Here is a 21,047-nt window from a genome sequence, read left to right as displayed (position 1 = left end):
AGTATTGTAAAGACATAAATTCTTCCTAAATTAACACTCAAATTCAGTGCAATTCAAATCAGTAGTCCAACAGGATTTTTTAATGAAACCTTATTCTAAGGCACACAGAGAGAAATAAAACATTAGATTAACAAAGAAAACTTAGAACAAAAGTCATCAAGAGGACCTTATTCTACTCTATATGAAAATAACTGTTTGCATCCAGTATGGAGTTTAGTGCAGAAAATTTTTGTTTCAGATTTGCGCTATCAAAGCTACACTTTGCAAACTTGGAAACCTCCTAAATGTTCATCAAACTGGTTTAATACATAAAGGTAAATCTGAAGAATAGAACACTATATAGTAAAAATTATGACAAATGTGAACATTCACTGGCATTGAAAAAATTTTCCTAAGATATTATAAAGTAAAAAACATATTTTATTTCTACCTTAAAAATACCTAGAAATATGTATTAACTGGGTTAAGATCCATGGGGCTGGAATTATGAATGCATTTTATTTTCTTTTTACTTTCAAGTTTTTCATCAATGAAGTGTATTAATTATAAAATAAAATTCAAATTCAAAAATCACATAATATTAAAAGAAGAAAGATACTGAACAATTTTGTGTACGTCAAGTACAGCATTAGGGTGCAAACTGGTGGTAGAATATCTGAAAACAGAGTATGTAGCCAGAGGTTAGAAAGGAAAACAGAGTGAGGGGACAGCCTGAGGAGCTCCGTTTTGCTTGCTAGAGCACCGATGTGAGAAAAGAGGGGGATAGTACGTAGGTGACTACTGAGAAAGTGGTTATTTACTAGGACATCTTTAGAAAGTTAAAAATGTACCCCTAGGATTTTTAATAGTTCATTAAAAACCTACTATCTGTGAAATTACTGAAACTTTTAAATGACTACACTTCAGGCGAACAAGTGTTTCAATTTGTAAAATGTAAGCCAAGTAAGCATTTTTTAGATGCAGTCAAATGAATAATATTTTATTGGATTGAAAACTTCTGTACTTTGAAGTAAAGTGGCATTTCCTTAGTCTAAAACTATGTACCTTAAGGCTTGAAGGTTTCTGTTCTTCCTTTGGTGGTTGTATTCTAGAATTTTAATAACAATTTCAGATTCTCCTAATTTATAATTAAATATACATGTATATGTATACATATATCTCTATTGCCATTGTAAATCTCCATTGTACAGCTGTGGAGTTTTACATTTCTAGATAAAGGATTTTTCATTTCTTTTAGACTATATTCATATATGCATCCTTTAGTTATTATAGTTTGCATTCTTGAGACCTATAGGTTTGTTACATCTTTGCTATAATATAGCAACCAGAAATTAAAGAACTCACCAAAATAAGTCATTTAGGGAAAATCAACTCTCCTTTCTCCACCCTCCAATCTATGAAAGAGATGCTCACTGTTGTGTTTCTAAAGGTTGGGATGCCTCCCGCCTCACATACAGACACGCGAAAGTGAAGTGTCTTTCTTTTGCAGAGTCTTAAGTTGGATTCAGCTAGTGGATTCCTGAAAGTGGGAGTGGGTAGGGAGTGGAGATGAAATGTTTAAGGGACAGGGGTTTGGGGGAGAGATAGAGAGACCTGGCTCTCACTTGTGTACCCAGCCCAGCTGGGATCTTGCTGCAGAACGCCTTTGAAGCATGTCTCTCACCCTGGAGAGCAGTGGAAAGATCTCAGTGTCAGTACAGTGTTATCCCTTGAAAGGCATCCCTGAGTCCACACAAGGCAATGTGTCTAACCCATGTCAGAGGACCAGGGCTGGCCCAGACCCACACAGCAGAGGAGGAGCAATAATGATGGCAACCTTATGGACTTACGCCCCACACCTCCCCTGTTTTCTGGCACTATAAAAGCCTGGGATTCCTGTGTGATCCCAAAGGGAAGGGAGGCAGCTCTAATGATGACTGAGGGTGGGTTTCCTATCAGGTGGATAAAAAGATGCTCTAAGCAGATAATTTGTATATTTAGAGAAATGAAGGAACAGATGATCCTTTGCACCCTAGTGTTGTAAATTCTAACTCAAGATGACCATACGATATTCTGGATACAAATACACCATTGTTTTGCACAAGGGCAAAGTAATGTTCCTCATTGTGTTTCCAATATCTTATTACTGATATCCAAAATCCTTACTAGGATTTTTCTGGCTGCCTTTTTGTAGGCACACATTTTACTGACAATAATGAATCATCTACAGAGACATCTCCCCCACTACCATTTGCTTATTCATAACCAAGAGCTCAGACCACATCATCTTATAAAAATGCTTTCACATCAGTTTCCCCTAACACAGAACTTTTACGCTTGTCAGACGTAAAGCTCATCTGTTATTTTTGTGCCCACACACAGCTTCATGAGAACACCTGGCCAATGGGCATGGCATCTTCTAAATTTACTTGAGGTAGCATTTAGAAAAATGTCAGGAACATGGGGACACTTAAGAAATATTCCCATAATGATGCTTCCTCAGAGGTATGGGTGATCCTATGAACAGTGTGCATGGAAGTCACGCAGGTGGGGGTAGATGTTATGACAAGGTGTTTATTCTCTTACTCTGGTACAGGTTTGGGGATGTGGGGTGAAGAGGTGTAGGGGGGAGTGAGGTTGTACCTCCCTCTAAAAGAGGTGGCTTTCATAAAAATGTCGCTGTTGACTTGTGAAAAAGCTCCGATAATGACTTACTCCTCTTACAAAAGTGATAAGTTCGTTAATTAAAAGTTAATTAATGTAGAGTTTTCAAGGCAGTTGTCATGTTCTTTCACAACAAGGAATATGTCTGTAATGTATCCTATTTGTAAAACCCTGAAAATAAAATAGCCACCTTTGTTTAATCCCCAACACCAAGCATACAACCCTTTAAATAGACATCTCAGACCTTTTCCTTAACGGTAAAAAGTCACAAACACTAAAAAGTTACTGGGAACATTAACTTTAATACTTCTAAATCCTCTACTCAGATTATCTCATGTAATCTTCACTGTAATGCTATGTGGTTAGATAATGTTATTTATCCTCATTTTATTAACATGGAAATCGAAGCTCAGAGAGGTTAAGCAACTTGCCCCAAATCACCCAGACAGTAAGTGGCAGAGCTGGGTTACAAATCCTGGCTTTGTCAGTCTACGTTCTTCACTCCCTCCACACAGTAGCCAACGCTAAATAAGTAGTATAAAACCCAAGTGCTAGAGAAGGTTCTGAACACTTTCCCTGAAGCACAGAGCCCCCAGGAAGCTCCAAAGAACTCAGAGGCCCAGAGCTGGACCATGAAGGACAGAGAACACAAAGGATGTGTCAAATTGTTCCAGGCAACGGGAGCTTTGTGAGTAAATGCACAGATGAAGAATGTGTGGTTCATTCAAGGAACCCAGAGGCGACCAGTATTCCTCAAGAAAGGAGGCCAGCTAGATGACTCTCCTTGCCTCTCTCAACTCTCTTTTTGGCAACACTCCTGATCTGTGGCCACATGCTCAGCATGGACCACACTTTTGCTCTCATTTGTCTGCTTTCTGAAGTAATGTTAGGGGGCTTGAGGGCTTTGGTCCAAAATTAGCAGTGTTTTATGGGGTAAGGGTAGGGCAGGACTAGCACATTTTCTCCCTGGAGGGATACTGACATGTTTCTGCTCAGATGAATATGGTTCTCACCTCTATGGATTCATCTGGTCAGAGCAGGAATGCACGTGAGTCTACACGGGGATAGGAGGAGTGGCTCTCACACGGAGAGTCCAGCTCCAGACCCAGTCTGTCTCCTCTCTCTGTGTCTCTCTGCCTCTGTCTCTGTCTCTCTTTCTTTCTTTTTTTCCTTCCTTCCTCTCCCCTCCCTTTCCTTCATTCCTTCCTTCTTTCCTTTCGTTTCATAAGAAAAAAAAATTAGCATTCTGGTTTTAGGGATGTGAGATAGCATACCAAACTATAAAGGAAGATTATTCATTAGGAGACCTTTAAAAATATGCATTCCTTTAATATAAGCATGTGGGAGAAAACCTGAGGAGCCCCATGTAGGAGGCGGTCTGATGTAGAGAAAAGAAATTTTTCATGCTCCTCATTCCTCATAATCACTTACCACATCCCACCTGTTTTATTTTACATTGTTTATCCCACATCCTTTCCACTGCCTCTGCCACTTTCCTAGCAGGAGTATGAAAGAACTATGGCAGGAAAGTCAGGTATGTGGATTTCAGGCCCAGATGTTCCATTACAGTTGATGAAGAGCTCTATTTAAGTGTGTAGGAAACATGAAATCAAGACAATAATGATATTTGAAAGGCACCTCCTTTTTTCTTGACCATACTTTCTCCTGTCCAGCCCCTAATAAATTGTATGAACTTGTACAGGGCAGATGATGTCTTAAATTCCTCATTGGGGTGGAAGAAGCAATGAGCCTCAAGGTTCCTCCTAGTCCTAAAATTCTATGATCCATCCAAGGTTCATGCTTTCATCCTAGTACCGTGAATCAGGGACCAAGGCAGGACCAGTAGACTCTAAGATTAGCTAAATTCTAGGAGCTTATAGTCAAGTTGGGAAACAAGACAGATGCTCAGTCATTTGGCAGATAATTGATTGAACAATAATAGTGGTGTGTGGGTCTGCATGCAACTTGGTACTTGATCCTGGGTGGGGATGGGGTGGTCTATAGGAGCCCTTTCCTCCTGGATTTTATGGTTTAGTGGGAAAGAAACTTACTGAAAAATAAGAATCATAATAAAATCTGATGAGTATAATGATAAGGCAGAATGTCCCAAACAGGCCTAACTGGGAGGAAAAAATTCCCATAAGGTGCTTGTTAAAGATATGGATTCCTGGGCCTGACCCAAACCCTAACAATCAAAATCTTCTCAAAGGTGCCCCTTAAGTGTTTTTAACTCTCAATCTTCATTAGGCAAGTTTGGAAAACATGGTGATCAAAAATTAGCGGGACACTGTGGGAACTCACAAGTACATGAAACAATCAGTAATAGGATAGTCTGACACCGTGTATAACGGTGGTTACATGTATGGGCTCTGGAGTCACACTACTAAGGCTCACATCTCAGCATCACCACCAAGAATGGAAATAATAGTAATTAGGATTGTTGTGAGGATTAAGTGAGCTAGTCTTTATAATATTAATATATAGAGAGTAGCACTGTTATAGAACCAGATGGCAAATCATGAATCATAAGAGGTTCACTATATAGTTCATAAAGCTTCCCTGTTCTCCTAACTGGGAGAATGTAGTAAGTGTAATAAGTAATTGCCAAAAAAAAACTAGTTCTGTTTCTTTTGTAAAAAGGAAAATAGGGAAAGGGAGGATGGATAAGGGAAAATCCAGCCCACACTGTAATCAAAAGGGAAGTCTTGGGCTTCCCTGGTGGTGCAGCGGTTGAGAGTCCGCCTGCCAATGCAGGGCACACGGGTTCGAGCCCTGGTCTGCGAGGATCCCGCGTGCCGCGGAGCGGCTGGGCCCATGAGCCACAACGACTGAGCCTGCGCGTCTGGAGCCTGTGCTCCGCAACAAGAGAGGCCGCGATAGTGAGAGGCCCGCGCACCGCGATGCGGAGTGGCCCCTGCTCGCCGCAACTAGAGAGGGCCCTCGCACAGAAGCGAGGACCCAACACAGCCAAAAATAAATTAATTAATTAAAAAAAAAAAAAGGGAAGTCTTTCATGTAAGAGATGGTACTATATTGATTCTAAGGGGTAGACATGATTTAAAAAGAGAGACAGAGAGTATGAAAAGACAAGCACAAAGAAAGCCAAAGATACAGGGCTGCTTATAGTTTGTATGAATGTGAGACATGTAGCACAGCCCTAGTTCTGTCACTTATGAACTTTTGGGTAAGTTAATTATCATGGACCTAAATTTATTTCCTTGTGTGAATGGAGTTTTGTGAATTATATTACAGATAGTTTTATAGCCTATATTTCGGTCATCTTCATAGTTCTCTCTAGTTAAAAAAATTTGGAGGGGAACTGCAATATATACTGCGTCCACTAGATGGCAATAGATAGCTTTGTTAATGGAGGTCTTTCACAGAAACTGAAGATGTCTAATAAGCAAGCAAGAGTGTATTTAAGGTTCTCGAGAAACAGAGAGATGACACTAATTCCTCATACTGAGGTCCTTATTGAGATTTATAAGATAAATAGAAATCATATGTTTTTAATCCCTTTGTTTTAGACCCACAGGTATTCAAGGGTCATGTTAGGACATTCTGTTTTAAACCTTTACTGCTAAGATGGGTTATTTCATAACAACGAAGCAAACACAGAATTGCTTGCATGAGGTCCAATTCTGAACTGAGCCAGTAAAACCCCCCAAAGATCCTTACTCTTAGTCAAAAGTACTAAGTCAATCATTCTTAAACTTTTTCATCATAAAGAGCCTACATATCCCACCACTACAAAAGAAAAGGAAAAAAGATCTATTTCCTCTTCAGCACGATACACTTTTTAAAATGGTGTCACCATTATCATTTTTTATAGTAAGAGTAAACTACCCTTATTTTTAAAGTTAAGACAGTTCAAAAAGTTGTATCAAAGAAGATGAAAACCATCTTCAAGCAAAAACAATGTTATTAAACTATTTTGGGTAGATAGAAAAGAAATAGCAATGCATCCTTTTATCTTTTTTAAATTAAAAATATTTTTAAATCTTCCCATGTTAATAAATATATTAATGATCACTAGCATTTAATAGTTCACAGCTAAATATTTACAAATTTTATTCAATATACTTTAACCAAAATGTCTGGCCTCCTGTGACAACACTTTCCTTCACAAATTGACAGAAATGGCCCCATTTAAAGATGAGTAATGATTAGACAGGGACCTATGCAGAGAAAAGGAGGAAGACAACAGAATGTACAGAACCTAACAAATGAGCTGATGAAAAATACATATCAGAAAAATTTTTCCAGGAAGCAGATTAGTTCAACAAACACTCAGGCAATGACCTGAAAACAGTGAAGGAATGTATGACCTCTTTGAAACAATATCTCAAGGAAGCGAGCAAAAGGAACCCACTTGAAAACTACATGAGTGACATAGAGGAAGGCTAGAAATAGAAAATAAAAAATAATGCAAAGACCAAAACTGACAGTGAGTTGAGACAAACAGCAGATATGGAAGGGAGATACTTTGAATTTTTTAAGATACTCTGAGATCATAATAAATGGAACAGATATAGATAGATGGTCATGTAAGTATTAGAAGGAAACAGCTGAAAATAAGGGAAAAGCTGAATCTTCAAAAACAAAATGTACAACACGATTCATGAAAAACTGACACAAAACTATTAACAATAAGATATATCTTTATGAAATTACTCAACTCAAAGATAAACAAATACAGAAGAGGTACTTCTAAAATAAAATATCTCTGAAAGGCTAAAAGTAAAAAGGATGTACCAGACAAATGAAAATAAGAGAATGAGCATCTCATTTATCAGTCAAGAATGATATGAAAGCAAAATAAAATGAAAATGACACTAAAGAAAGAACTTAAAGGGTAAATTTTAATGAAGAAATATTATGAATCAAATAATGTGGTATTAAAAAAATCATAAAGCAAAATTTGTTTCCCAAAACCCCAGGAAAGACAGAAATACAGTAATAGTAGAAGAATTTAAGTTATCTCTCTCAGACCAACACAGTTCAGCTACTCAAAAAATAAGGATAAAGATGATCTAAATAAAATTATTAACTAGCAGGCCCTTAAACATCTTAGGACTCAGTCTATGCCATGGTGTTATATTTTATATGTCATTTAATACAAATATTGAGAAATACCTTCAAAATGCAACATTGAAGGGTCTGCACATACAAAACTATGCAGCTTTTAAAAATTGGAATATGTAATTTACAGTACCACTGAATATACTAACCAATAACTGTGTTTTAGTTAAGTTACAGTATGTTATTTAACACTGTCTCAAAATCAATCCAATTATTACAGAATCCGAGGCAATAAATTATCCTACTTTAAAGTGACTTTGGCAACACACTAGAGGTAGACTCATGAAAGAGATCTTTGAAATTCGTTTTTTACTTTGCCTATAGCTATCTAATAAATATTCCAATCCTTTCTATATTACTGTCTCAGACTGTACAACAAAAGAAGCTATATACTGTTACTGCATGGTAGAACTGTTACTCAAACTGCTTTCAAGATGTAATATGCAGCTACATTCTTCCTCAGAGAACAATCTCTATAACAGTTCTAAATCTAGGATCTATAAACCATATTCATTACCAGTTTTCTTTCTAACAGTGGCATAAAAGGCTATTTCTCAATCAAATCCAATATCACCTTCAGTCATGCCACAAAGTCAAAAGCTACAGGCATGTCACATCCCCAAAGCCTTGCCACCATCACCAGACTCTGCTTTGTTATAACTCATGGACTTCAAGGCAAGATGAGGTATCCTCCAGAAATCAATGACTGATGTGTCAGGGTCAGTCAGACATGATGAAGGGAGGAGAATAATCAGTTAAACCTGGCATAGGTAGATACAAAGCAGAGCTATAGAAAAGCTTTTCTTAAGAATCCAGGTAACAGGGAAATCTATAGAGACAGAAAATAGATTACTGTTTGCTTAGAGTTGGAGGCAGAGATGGGGGATGGAGGGATGGAGGTGAGAGCTTTAGGATATGGGGTGTCTTTCTGAGGTGATGAAAATATTCCAAAATTGACTGTGGGAATGGTTGCAGTATGTCGTTGGATATACTAAATACCATTGAAACATACACTTCAAATGGATGAGTTGTATGGTATGTGAATTAGTCTCAAAGCTGTTTTTTTAAAAAGGAGGTGGGAGAAGCCAGGTGAAAGGTGAGTCAACAAATCACAATCAGGGAAGAACATGAGACTCACACTCAAGAACAATCCAAGGTAAGGTTTACCAGGCTTGTCACATAATCAATGCTTATATCATAAAAACCTTCTTTTTTTCCAGAATGGCCACAAAGAGACTGTTCTTCTTTTGAGCCAAACTACTACATCTCCATCAAAAATACTTACTTCTTAAAGGCAAGGAAAAAAAGAGAAATATTCAATTTTTAACTGGGTTTTTAAAAATCTGGATTTCAATTTGACCTAGACTAATATAATGAACCAGGCCATAGTATCAGTTTTTAAAACATGCAAATCAGTAGAATCCCTAATATACCCTTTGCTAAGTCAGTTAAACTGAATTCACGCTCTATCAAAGGGAGTCCATTCCCTAAGGTAAACAGTGCAGGCTGAGACTCACAGTTGACGATGTCACCTTGAAGCTGCAGAATCTGAGGAGCTGGCATCGTGAGGACAACAATATCAAACTGCTCAGGGGAGCCTGTTTCCCTCAGGACTTCCCACTTGTCATTTCTCAGGTTGATCTGGGTCACACATTGTCTGAAGTAGATATCAGCACCTGTTCCAAAAGCAAAATCATATTCACATAATCAGGATTTTCCATACGAATGAGAGGGAAGAGAGGAGTCACAAACTGGATCCACTCAGATGAATAAAATGGTAAAGATCGTCTTGTACAGCCCCTGGGCTTCACTTTCTTTACTTTCTATCTCATTTAATGGGAATCCCTCCCTTCTGGCACCCTTGGACCTCCCTAACAACGCCTGCTCTGGGGAAAAAAAATAATACTACTACAATTAATAATAATAGAAACCATAGATATCTTTTATTAATCATCTACTGTATGTCAAGACTATGCCAAACACTTGATATACATTATACCAATTCATTTCCCAGATAAGGAAGCAGATTTAGAAATGTCACGCCATGATTTAAATCCACATCCACCTGACTCTAAAGTTCATTATCTTTGTAGAGCAAGTATACATCTTAGTAAAGCTGTAAAGAATTCTCTCTAGTAATACCAAGAAAGAGCAATATTACCTATTAAAAGTATCAATATTCCCTATTAAAAGTATCAATATTCCCTATTAAACCTGAAAAAATAAACTCTGAAGAGAAATCTAAGTCTCATCGATGGATCAATTACCTTTATGACAAAGAATCAAAATGAAGAGAAATACAATCTGGAATATCCTCTCGTAGCATTTCCCTTATTTGCATTTATCACAAAGATATTGTAATAATTATTTGAGTAGTTATATGCTTAATATTTTCTTCCCTTTTAATTTGTAAGCTCCATAAGCCACAAATTATGCCTGTTTTTTCTATATATAGCATATAAAGTATTGTACTTGGCATGTACTAGGTATTTAATCAATATTTGTTTAAGAGAATGAATTATGAACCATAAACTGAAAGACAGGAAAATATAATTGGATCATTTATTCTCCTTGGTATACTAGTACTTACCTCACATTCCAGTTGTGAGAAAAATTTGATGTTAAAGCAAATCTACTTTTATTTGGCCTCATGAATAGAAAAGAAATAAATAAAAATGGAATAAGGGGGAAAAAGCACAATGAAAGATCCTGTCCATCACTGCATGGGACACCTTGTGCTCCTAGCCACTAAAAATCCAGCTTAAATCCAACCTTTGCCATGAAGCTTCCTTTCCGTGGCTACTCCAGCTCGATGCGATCCTTCTCATCTCGACAATCACTGCCTTTACCACTCATTCTGACATTGATCCAAAGTATCTCTATGCTTTAGGTGTGTCTTATCTATCCCAAAATACTCTCTGGGGCTCCTCCATGTCAGGTCTCCAGATCTCATATACCTTTACATCTTTCACATTCCCTTGAATAACTCTACAACATAGTAATTACAAATTTTTTAAATCAAATGCAAATATGGTAGAAGGAATGAGGCCCAGGGGTCAAGGGGTCAATCTCTTTGAGGCAATTAGCATCATTCTGCTCAAAGATTAGAGCAAGGGCTTCTAAATAGTGCTTCAACTTGCCTGAGGGTTTGTCTAAGGCCCCTCCTCTGGGAAGGCACAAATAAGTGGAGCTTTCAATTCACACCCACCATCTCCTTTACTGCAACCAGCATGGCTCCACTTCCCTCTGTTCTATTGATTTAGAATGTCTCACCCCTCACTTGCCTCACTCTAGTCCTGGCCCTGACTGGGACCTCAACTAAGTCAACTGACTTTATATGTTTCATTCAGTTGTGTTTTCACATAATATTCCCTTTGAAAACAGCATTACATTGGTTTTGTTTTTGGTGGTGAGTAGGTGTGTGTGTTTAACAGAATTGAAGTCCACTAACTAGAAATTCTCCATATCCAGTCAAACGTCTTGGACATACATCCCAGTGGTCCCAAAGTGTTCTGCAAGATGTATATCAGTCAGCACCAGCAGCACCTTGGAACTTGTTAGAAATGCAAATTCTCAGGTCCCAACCCAGGCCTACCGAATCAGAATCTGGGGATCAGGCCCAGTAGCCTGCATTTAACAAGCCCCCAGGTTTGTTACCATGTACTTTAAAGTGTGAGGCCACTGGGGTAGATAGGTAGACCCAAATCTAACACCACCACCGGCAAAGTCACTCAAAAAATAGCATTTTCCAAGAGTTAGGGGCAATGGTATAGCTGCTCTGACTAACCAGGAAGTTTTCCTTTCCAATTGCTAGGAGTCAGTTTCTGGGAAAGTGGCATTTCCTTGTGAAAGTAACTAATAACTTTTGAAAGGACCACATGACCAAATCTATAGGCTCTGGAAAACCATTTTTAAACACTTAGAGAACTACATAATATTTCTCAATCTGAGCTTAGTAAATTTGACCATGTCCCTCTCTTGCATAAAATCCTTCATTGGTTTCCCACTGCATTTAGGATAAAGTATAAAATCTTAACATTGCTTACAAAGCCCCTTATGATCTGGCCCCTGCTTTACTCTTAAACTTCACCTCTTACTGTTTTCTCCCTCATTCACTACCCTCCAGTCATGATGACCTTTTCATTCCATAAATGCACCATCTTCCTCCTACTTTAGAAGAGTTGCAACTTGATATGCCCACTGCATGCAATTCTCACCACTCAGCTGTTGGCCTAGTTCACTCTTGCTCACCTTTCAGGTACCCATGTAAACATTATCTCCTCAGAGATGCTTTCCCTGACACATTTCCCATACCTCACTCCTCTCAAACTCACGTTAGTTTAGGTCCTATTATAGCTCTCTCATAAGGCTCTCACTCTTCTTAGCATTATTATGTACCCTTTTTTTGTGTGTGAAATTAGTTTTTGTCTTTTCCCCCCACTACACTCTGTATTAACAAAGGCAAGGTCCATGTGTTTTATTTACCACTATTTCCCCAGCACATATTTCATAAAAATAAAAAAATCTGCTGATAACTACAAAGATATCAGAACACAAAGAAGTTCTAGCCATTTTACAAAGGCAAATATGTTTCTGTTATATATTTATTCAATGTGTATCCCCTGCCTTCTTCCATTTTAGAGAGAGAATCTAAATTCATTTTCCTCCAATAATTTCCTACAAAAGGTTTCAGTTCAGAACTGCTGAGATAGACCTGAAGAGATGTAAGCAATGTCTAACTAAATGCACTGCTTAAACTGTAGAGTGCTTAACCAAGGCTCCTGGGCTATCTTCTACCTTCTCTCTGAAAGACACTGTTATGGATGAGTGCCATGATCACCCGCCTAGGAGGAATTCTGAAACAGAACTGCCCAGCCTTAACTGTCAATTTATACATCAATACATCAATTTTAGAAAGAAAGTAAACACAAAAGTAAAAAGGGAGAAAATGACAAAAATTATATATTACTAGAAAGAAATCACACTAGCTGATAGTATCTGCAAATTAAACCATCTTTTCTAATAAATCAATCCTGTCAACTTTGACAAGTTACATTGCCCATGTTGACTTTGGATTGTTAGTCAATGTCCCTTTTGAAGTAGACGGTAAAATAAAAACAAATACATGCAGCAACAGTTCTTCCTATGGTAGGCCAAACCAAATAAAAGATGCTCACCCTGTCCTGGAAGCTAAATTCATCCTCCGATGAATGATTTAATAACATGGGCCTTATTCAAAAGCAAAAGGACTTGGCTCATCACTGTCTAAAGGTCATAGGCAGGAACCAGCAGGTGACTGATCTTCCTGTTTGCATAAAGAAGGAAAATGGCATTACTCCTTAGTAGCCCCTTCCCCCTGGGGCAGGGACTAACCAATGAAAGAGGGGGACTAGGGGAAGGGCTCTATGAGTTTGTTCTCTTGAGCCAGGTGTCCATTGACATGTAGAACCAGGGTAGGATGGGAGCAGTCTCTCATACTGTAGGGGAAAACCTGGAAAGGAAAAGATGTTAAATCGGAGGTATGAGACCCTTTCATTGTCCTCCATGGGATCATTAAAAGGAAATGACAACAGGGTCCGCTTAAAGAGAGTGCTGGTCTCTTACTTACTAGTTAAGCCACCATAAGCAAAGTACTTAACCTCCCGGAGTCTCATTTTTCTCATTAGCACATGGGGAGAATGATAACCACCTTGTATGGCTATATGAGAATTAGAAATGATGTATGTTAAGTGCTTAACATAGTATCAGATAAATAGCACTTAACAAATGATAGAGTAGCTTTTGTTCTTTTGAATTTCTCCCACCCCCAACAGTGACAACCAAAAAAGTAAAACAACAGAAAAATCACATTTTACTTACTCAAGAAGATTGTATTAACTGGGAAGACAGGCAGTAGGTAAAACTGATGTCAATAAACACAGTTTTCTCTGTAATAAGCTTAATGTGAACACATGAGACAATAAATGAGAACAGAACATAAGGTGAAGAGGCATGTGCCTATTTCCTCCTGCCCTTTACTACTTATTCTGGGAAACTGGTCTACTTAAATACTGGCTTTAGAGAGTTGAACCTATTCTAAAGCATACCTGATTAGACATACCCAATACAGATAATTTCCCTGGAAGTCTAGTCCCAAACTAAATAAAACTGGTTGGACCATCAGACTGTGGGGTTGTGAACTTAACTGATCCCAAAACGTAGAGTATTTTTTGGAATGACTTGGCAATTTGGGTTCTTATGCGCTGAGCACATGCAAAGGTCAGCTTCATTCAAGTAGACTATTTTTTAAACTAATATTTATCAAGAGATTCCTATGTACATGGCCTATTATTTGCTTAAATTGACAATGAGTGCATTATATCCTTTATCCCTCACAAAACTTAGTAGTAGGTACTGTTATTGCTCTCATTTTTCCAATAAAAGAACCAAGGTATAGATTTTAAAACTTTCCTAATATTACATAGCTAGGAAATGGTGGTAGAATGTGAATTTGAATCCAGGTCATTCTGATTACAGGGACTCTCTTGACTTATATTGTGGAAACAACCAAAATAAGATAGAAACCATTTATAGGATAGAAAGCTTTCAAGAAGTTTAAAGAATGCTTAAATGGATATAATTATAAAATTTTAAATGGTATAGATAGGGTCTACAAAACCTCTAATAATGGATCTGGGTAGAGGGTGGAAAGACCTCTTGAAGCAGTACAAAGATAATATTTAAATAAACTAAGAAAAAGTTTATATATACTCAAAATATGTAGACCTTGAACTCAATTATATAAAAATTCATTTTTAAAAAAAGCAGAAAGTATGTCAAAAAATGGACTTATTGTTGATTTATATATTATAGTGACACTTTCCCCTGCTATTTTTCTGTATTTTCCAAATTTTCTACCAGTAGTATATAATTCTTTTTTAAAAGTTACTTTTGAAATAAATATTTTACATAGTGATAAGAAAATCTAAAGTACTCACACTCTCAAGAGACTGTACAAATTGAAAGAATAAATAGGTTTTTACTAAGAATTGGCTAAATTAGAATGAATAAATATATGTATATTTATATATATTAGAAATCTAAATCTATATCACTATACCTACCTACTATGTACAAGGTACTATTAGATTCTGTTTGAGCTACAAATAATTAAATATGACCTCTTCTGCCAAGAGTTTCCAAAGCAAAATTGGAAAATAAAGCATATATTCCCCCAAACACCTAACACAAAAGGATGTAGGTACAATGTATTCAAGGACTGTCCCTCAGCTATATGAGGCAGGGACTTTGGTTCATGTATCATTAGTGCCTAAAACAGTATATAGTAAGCACTCAGTAAATGTTTATTGAATGAATGGATGTATGTATGCATGGATGGCTAGATATATAATACAATTAGTAAGTACTTGGAAATTTTAGTAAGTATGCACATCTAATTTGGGTTAGGTAAAAATCATGATGGAAATGAGATTTTTTTTAAAGTTGTATGGTGGCAATATATGAAGCTGATGGTGACATTCTACAAAATGTCCAAATGGTGACACCATCTGTGATGGTTAATTTTATGTGTCAACTTGACTGAGTCATGGGGGTTCCCATATATTTGGCAAACATTATTATGGGTATGTCTGTGAGGGTGTTTTTAGAAGAGATTAATATTTAAATTGGCAGACTGAGTAAAGCAGGTTGCCCTCCCTAACATAGATGGGTATCATCCAATCAATCAAAGGCCTGAATAAAACAGAAAGGCTGACCCTCCCAGGAGTAAAGAAGTCTTCCTGTCTGAAAGCCTTCGAACTGGGACATTGTTTTATTCTCCTGCCTTCAGACTTGAACTGAAACATCAGCTCTTCCTGGGTCTCAAGCTCACCAGCCTTTGTACTGGAACTGTACCTTTAGCTCTCTGGGGTCTCAGGCTTTTGGACTGAAACTAAACCAACACCTCTCCTGGGTCTCCAGCAGATCTTCAGACTTGCGAGCCTCCAAAATCACATAAGCTAATTCTATATGATAAATCTTTATATATATATATATATATCCTCTTGATTCTGTTTTTCTGGAAAATCCTGATGAATACACCATCATAGACTAAATCCTAGTTGGAGAAATGGCCTCACCCAGAATGGTATTTACTATGTCCTCATGTTGTATATTCAATCTCACTGGCCCCTCCCATGCCCAGTATCAAGGATTCTCAGGGTTCCCAATTAGTAATATTTGATGAAGGAGACCAAAACAGTTAACTATTCTAGAAATAGCTTATGAAACAAAACAAGTACTCAGCCTTATACCTTTCCTCAGTGATCTTCAGTTGGGCAATTATTTATGATTCATCAAGAAGCCTATTTCTGTTTTAAAAAATAAATCATTTATCATCCAAGATTATTTATCATCTTTTTCAAAAAAATCCATTTTAAAACACTTATAATAAATATAAAGAACAAATGAAAATCCTCATAGAAAATGGGCAAAGGTTATGAATAAGACATTCACAAGAAAAAAAAGCACAGACTTGGTTAGCAAAACAAAGATGCATAAACTCAGTCATAATTAAGTAAATGCAAATCAAAACACAAGAAGATATCATTGTAACCCATCACATGGGCAAAATTTTTAAATTTCCATAATATCAGGTTGTGTGGAAAGAGACGTTCTCCTTCACTATTGATGAGATATTCTTTAAGAGGAAGAGATGGCACAACCTAGTTAAATAAAAAATGCACGTACCATTGACACACCTACTGTACTGCAAGGAACTGATCCTACAGATATGCTTTCAAAAGTATGTCAGGGTTAAACATTGCAGTAATATTTGTATTAGCATAAACCAAAACAACCCCTCACCCCCCCCCAAACAATCCACATACTTACCAGAAAGTTAACAGTTAACTAAATAACAATACACACATACCATGTAATACCGAACAGGCATTGAAAGGAATGAAGCACACTGAATTCGCTGATATGAAAACAGACCCAAGATATGATTCACCCTATGATTATGCATTAGTCAGGAATCTCCAGAGAAATAGAATCAATAGGATATATATAGACATAGATAGAGATAGAGATTGATTTATTATAAACATAGATGAGAAAAGTATAGAATGGCTTATGTAAAATAATCTCATCTATGTTTTAAAAAAGAATATATACAAATATATGAATAGGTAAATAGAGACAGCCACGTAGAACAATAGATAGATGCATAAACATTTTTCTGGAAGCATATAGTGGAAACAATGATTACTTTAGGGGAAGACAACTAGCTATTGAGTGGTGAGTAGGAGAACATTTACTTTATTTTATAACTTTCTTTACAGCATTAATATTTAATTATGTGTATAACTTTTATTTTAAAATGCTAACTTTAAAAGAAGGCAGAAAAAATTCTATTCTCACCTGATTCTTTCAAGTAATGGTTAATAATTGAAGAAACTCCGTGAGGCGCCACAAAGTTACAATCTCCTTCTTTTATCACCATTCCTTCAATAGGAGAGGTCAGAGGCTTCAAAACACCACAGGCTAACAGTTCATCATAAAAACTGAAATAAATCAATATGTATAACATAACTATATGCTATACTTAGCTCTAAATACTATATTCTCTTCCAATAATTCTTAGAGATTACAATCCTAAATAATAACTAGAAATCTTCCTATGAACAACTCAACATATGTTTTGTGTTAATAAAAACTATAATTCATGTGAAGAACGGAAATGTTTTGAGAATCCATAGTCTTTTGCTAATCTTAGTCAAAGGTCTGTTTTCTCATATATTTCAGAATTAAAGTCAGTGAGAATAAAAAGAAAGGTATTCAATACACCAGTTTTAAATCTGGTTAAGATTGACTTCCATCACAGCTATCTGTCCTCTTCCTCAACACCAACATACGAACTCTTATTTATTGAGCCCTTACTATGTTCCATGTAACATCTCATCTGATGGTCACAACAGTTGGATGAGGTATGTATTACAGTTTTCCCACTTTACTCAGGTTAACCTTTTACTGCTAATACGATCAATGATGATAATATAATTTCACTATATTACAAGAGTCAAAGTTTAACCCTGCTAAAAATGGATGATTTGTATCTTTTTACATCCTACAACCAGTAAGACTGATTCCACCCCCTTTCAACTAACTCACCTCTGGTGTTTTTTGGCATAATGAGGAGTGCAGGTGATGTACTGGGCACCCAAGTCCACTGTGCTCTGTAGATTATGAGGACTGCTGGCTGTGGTCATTCTTCCCCCTTGAATTAGTCCCCAGGAAAATGTCTTAGCGCATTAGAATGAACCATTTGCAGTTGACGCTATTCACCCCAGGTTACCACAAATAGATTACTTGGAACTGTTTTAGGAAACATTTTTACAATTTTTTTTTTTACTTTCATAATAATTAATATATTTTTAAATATTCTGTTTTCTCCAGATTACAGACATCTAGAAAACGTTTTTTTATACTGAAGATTTTGTCATCTAACATTGTCAGGAAGTAATTAAGAGACAGTTTGGTCACTGAGTGTGAGATATTTTTTTAAAAGAACCCATGAATAATGCGCCACCCTTCAGCACTGTGACTGAGGCATCTATTTACCGATCTGAATAACAGGAATGAACGAACGGACAAAAGAAAACAAAATAATGAAAGAAATGTCAGAATGAACGAATCAACGAATGCTTTCCCTCTTGCAGTCAGATTTTAGGAGAGTGACAGGATTCTGTCAACTAGATCTTCGTAAAGTCTTGGTCAATGGGCACTTGAGGATTCTCATAATCTAGAGATAAGCCTCCAAGGCACAGAGCGGCCGAGGAAAAAATCCACTTCTTAGCGGCAGCGGCAGGCCCAAGCTTTGCAAACTCCAGTCAGGACCTCTCCCAGGCCGCTCAGGCCGCCCTCTGAAGTGCTCTCGGCACTCCCGCCCCGCCCCCCAGCCCAGCCGGGGTCGCCGCTTCCACCCGCGCGCCCTCTCAGGCCTTACGGGCGCCGGAAGTCTCCGATCACGTGACCAGGCGCCCGCCGAGCTCCTGGATTTTCTTCACAGACTTACTCCGGTAGGGCCCAGGCCACCTCAGAAGCCATGGTCCCCGCCGGCTTCTTTTCCCCCCGTTTCGGCCGGGAGACGACCCACCTGAGTCCCCAGCCTTGTCCCACACAGCGAGGTGCAAAGGACGGGCCGCCGCCTTCCTCAGCAGCGCTGCGCACAGGCTTCCCGTCAGCCCGGCGCCGACGATCAGCACCCGCGCCATGGCCCGCTGTCTCCGCGGCGGGGTGGCCGCCCTGCAGTCGGTGGAACCGCCAAAGCCCCGCGGGTTAGAGATGTCGGCTCCGCGCTCTGGGCCCCACCCGGCCCCTGAGCAGTTCCTCGGCTGGCCTGCAGGGGGCGGAGAGGAGGCGACCGGGGCTGAGGGGATGATCAGCGCTGAAGACCAGCAAACCTTGGCCTTCCCCTTGGTTCGAGGGCCAGGAGCTGGCTTCCAAGACAGGCTGGCCCCATCCGATAAGCTGTGAATTCCAGCCTGCCCCTCGCCCCCCAGAACCTGTAAATCATGTAGGTTAGAGTGTGAGACCCCGCCTCGCCACGGGTCTGGTGTTGACTACTGCGGAGACCCAGCCCAAGGTAACTTACTAGGGTAACTATGCCTTGCTGGAACCTTTGCTAGCTTAGTATTCTAAGTCTGAAAGGAACTTACCAGCGATGCCAGAGCCAGCTTTTTTCAAAGACCTTAATGGCCACTATTCACACAATAGGAAAAGAGTTTTGGAGAGATTTTCTTAAACTAGCCCTCGGGCTTTGTGTAAGGGATATAACCTTTTTGAACCTCAATTTCTCCATCTGTGAAAGGGGGCCAAAAAATTCTACATTCCAAATTGATGAAAATTAAAGATACTTGGTTCACCAGAAAATTTTAGATCACTCATCTCTTCAGTAGATACTAAGTTTTATGTCAAGACACATTCCAAATGCTATAAGGGACAAGACAAGGATTCATGCCATTACCACTAGTCTTTTGTTTGTTTGTTTTTTCTAACATTGCCCTGGAGGTTCTCAAGGAAACAATAAAAAGCAAGGATAAGACTGAACTATTAAAAAATAAAAAATTAAGTTACTCTGAATTGCAGATAAATTATTACCTGGAAACCAGAGAAACTTGAATAGCTATCAGAATTATAAGAAAGTTGACAGCGGTAGCCAATTACAACGAAAACATTAAAAATTAGAAGTTTTACTTTATGTACACATCATGAAGCAATTACCAGACATCAAGTTGGTGATAGATTAATATTACATATATCTAATAAAAGATAATAGAACTAGAAGATACAGACGAACATATGTAACCTAACAAGACATTCCTAAGCATAAAAATAAAACTGAACGTAAAAATGGAACTGAAGAGAAAAACATCGAATACATAATCATTTACAAATTATGTTCAAAATATACAAGACAAAATACAAATAGTAAATTTTTGGAGCCTATGAAAGATGAAAGCTTCACACCTTATTATATAAAGTCTTTAGATAAGTTTTTATTGAAGTATAATTGATTAACAATATTAGTTTCAGATGTACAACATAGTGATTCAATATTTTTATAGATTATATCCCATTTAAAGTTATTTCAAGATAATGGCTATATTTCCCTGTGCTGTATATTCTTGTTGCTTTTATATTTGGTACACAATAATTTGTATCCCTTAATCCACTACCCCTATCTTACCACTCCCCCTTTCCTCTCCCCACTGGTAACCACTAGTTTTTCCCTATATTTGTGATACTGTTTCTGTTTTATTATACTCATTAGTTTGTTTTATTTTTTAGATTCCACATGTAACTGATAACAGAGAGTATTTGTCTTTCTGTGTCTGACTTATTTCACTAAGCCTAATATGCTCTAGGTGTCATGGAAGACAATTTTCCCACGGATGGGGCGGTGGGTGAGGGAGGGAATGGTTCAGGTGGTAATGGGAGCGATGGTTCAGGCAGTAATGTGAGCAATGGGGAGCAATAGGGAGCGGCAGATGTAGCTTCACTCACTCGCCACTCACCTCCTGCTGTGTGGCCCAGTTCCTAACAGGCCTTGGACCAGTACCAGTCCACAGCCTGGGGGTTGGGGACCCCTGCTCTAGGTTCATCCAGATTGCTTCAAATGGCAGAGTTTCATTTCTTTTTTATGACTAATATTTCATTGTGTGCACTTCTTCTTTATCCATTCATCTGTTGATGGACACTTAGGTTGCTTCAGTGTCTTGGCTCTTGCAAATAATTCTACTATGAACATTGGGGTGCATGTATCTTTTCAAATTAGTGTT

General features: G+C 37.9%; 1 protein-coding gene across 1 annotated transcript in view; it reads right to left on the bottom strand.

The window, feature by feature from the left end:
- The window catches only part of RNLS (renalase, FAD dependent amine oxidase), a 279,205-nt gene extending 260,090 nt beyond the window's left edge, over positions 1-19,115 (bottom strand). Inside the window, exons 1-4 of the mRNA XM_061195545.1 lie at positions 18,863-19,115; positions 17,878-17,983; positions 17,128-17,270; positions 9,243-9,401 (exon numbers count right to left, since the gene is read on the bottom strand). Coding sequence (XP_061051528.1) covers positions 9,243-9,401; positions 17,128-17,270; positions 17,878-17,983; positions 18,863-18,980 — 526 coding nt within the window. The 5' untranslated portion in view covers positions 18,981-19,115. The remainder of the gene's footprint in view (positions 1-9,242; positions 9,402-17,127; positions 17,271-17,877; positions 17,984-18,862) is intronic.
- Between the last annotated feature and the right edge of the window lie 1,932 nt (positions 19,116-21,047).

The sequence above is a fragment of the Eubalaena glacialis genome, chromosome 1 (assembly GCF_028564815.1).
Source record: "Eubalaena glacialis isolate mEubGla1 chromosome 1, mEubGla1.1.hap2.+ XY, whole genome shotgun sequence".
Taxonomy (NCBI): domain Eukaryota; kingdom Metazoa; phylum Chordata; class Mammalia; order Artiodactyla; family Balaenidae; genus Eubalaena; species Eubalaena glacialis.
The sequence above is the reverse complement of the archived record's forward strand: the minus strand, read 5'-3'. Positions and strand labels throughout refer to the sequence as shown.